Source organism: Terrapene carolina, unplaced genomic scaffold (genome assembly GCF_002925995.2).
Source record: "Terrapene carolina triunguis isolate 2854851 unplaced genomic scaffold, T_m_triunguis-2.0 Scaffold111, whole genome shotgun sequence".
Taxonomy (NCBI): domain Eukaryota; kingdom Metazoa; phylum Chordata; order Testudines; family Emydidae; genus Terrapene; species Terrapene triunguis.
Genome location: NW_020664462.1, coordinates 10,197,212 through 10,198,576, shown reverse-complemented (window position 1 = coordinate 10,198,576; position 1,365 = coordinate 10,197,212). Strand labels below are relative to the sequence as shown.

The 1,365-nt window shown below is 48.9% G+C and overlaps 1 protein-coding gene across 1 annotated transcript; it reads left to right on the top strand.

The window, feature by feature from the left end:
* Positions 1-570: 570 nt before the first annotated feature.
* Positions 571-969, top strand: LOC112117956 (recQ-mediated genome instability protein 2-like). Its single transcript, XM_024216090.2, has one exon. The coding sequence runs from the start codon at positions 571-573 to the stop codon at positions 967-969; it is 399 nt and encodes a 132-aa protein (XP_024071858.2).
* The last annotated feature ends 396 nt before the right edge of the window (positions 970-1,365 follow it).

Genomic DNA, 1,365 nt, shown 5'->3' with positions numbered 1-1,365 from the left:
ATCAAAGACAAGGTTAGCATTTGCAATCCCTCTGCTCTGGTGATAATTCAAGCGTAGACATCAGGCAGGCATATGAGTTTAGCTATACCATGCTTCCAGCAGGAGGATGCTGAGAAATTTGCTGTCAGGCCAGGCTGATGCTATATTCATTTTATAGTACTGTGTTAAATATATACTTGTGTTCTTGCTGACATCATCCTTTAGGAAGCAAGCATCCTGACTGTCCCACAGAGGAGTTGTTAGAGTGAGGATGAGTGCGTTAAAGAGAAAGGTTGATCTTGTTACTAATGATGAGGTGTTGCACAGAGATCAGCACCCAAGACCAAAAGCCAGGAACCCATGGGTTCTAATCCTATCTCTGTTGCTGACACTCTCTTGGGCAAATCAAGTAAGGCAAAGACTGTCTCTTTGCAGCATGTTTGTGCAGTGTCCAGCATATGGGGGCTCTGATCTGAGCCTTTGGGTGCTACTGTAACATAAATGACAATAAATCTCCCTGTCTCGTTCCCCTCCCCATGTGTAAACTAAGGATAACAACATTTGTCGGGCCCGGGCCGTGCTGGGTGCAGCATGGTAGGGGAGCCGCGCAGCCCACCGGTGAAGGTGCTGGCCACCCAGCTGAGGCTGTGCCAGCGGGCCGCGGGTGGTCCCTGGCTGCTGGGACGGGAGGAGGCCGGGCAGGGCCTTCTGGCGGTTCCGGTGGTGGGGATGCAGGGCATGATGCTGGTGGTGGAAGCCGGGGGCGCCCGGGGCAGCTCAGCCCGGCTGCAGGACGAGAGTGGCCCCTTCACGGTGCTGGGGGTGGAGCGGGTCCCCAAAGGAAAATATGTAATGGTGATGGGCTTGGTACACTCCCGCAGTCCAGAGCCTATTCTTCAAGCTGTGAAGATGACAGATTTTTCTGATAATCCTATACACAGGAGCATGCAGAGCTTTGAAATGGAGGATTTGCACAGAAACATTTCTTAGATGCTGTGTATTTTTATCAGCAGCCTAAAGGACCTGGAAACATTTACTAGTGTTACACTTGTTGTGAGTATTAAAGTCAAGTGATGTTTCCAAAGTGTTAACAATCTGTAGAGTGCGACTATAAATGTTAAGGATTGGGCCAAATCCTAGAGTTCCTCAAGATATAGTCCTGGGTTATTAAAAACCAAATAGGTGTTGCATTTTTGAGGGACTTTAGCACAACTAATGCAGGTGCAACGTGCGGCACGTTCAGCAACCCCAGTGCAATACTGCCCCCAGGAATGCCCTGCCCTGAAATACAAGGGTTTATTAAATAACTGAGATGGTATCAGTGCCTTTTAGTAGCAATATTGACATTATTTTCCCATGAGTCATAAAGCGCTACTGGCAGCTGGC

What these genes read in the sequence shown, in the direction of transcription:
- LOC112117956 (XM_024216090.2), top strand. Translation starts at nt 571, where the DNA reads ATGGTAGGGGAGCCGCGCAGCCCACCGGTGAAGGTGCTGGCCACCCAG.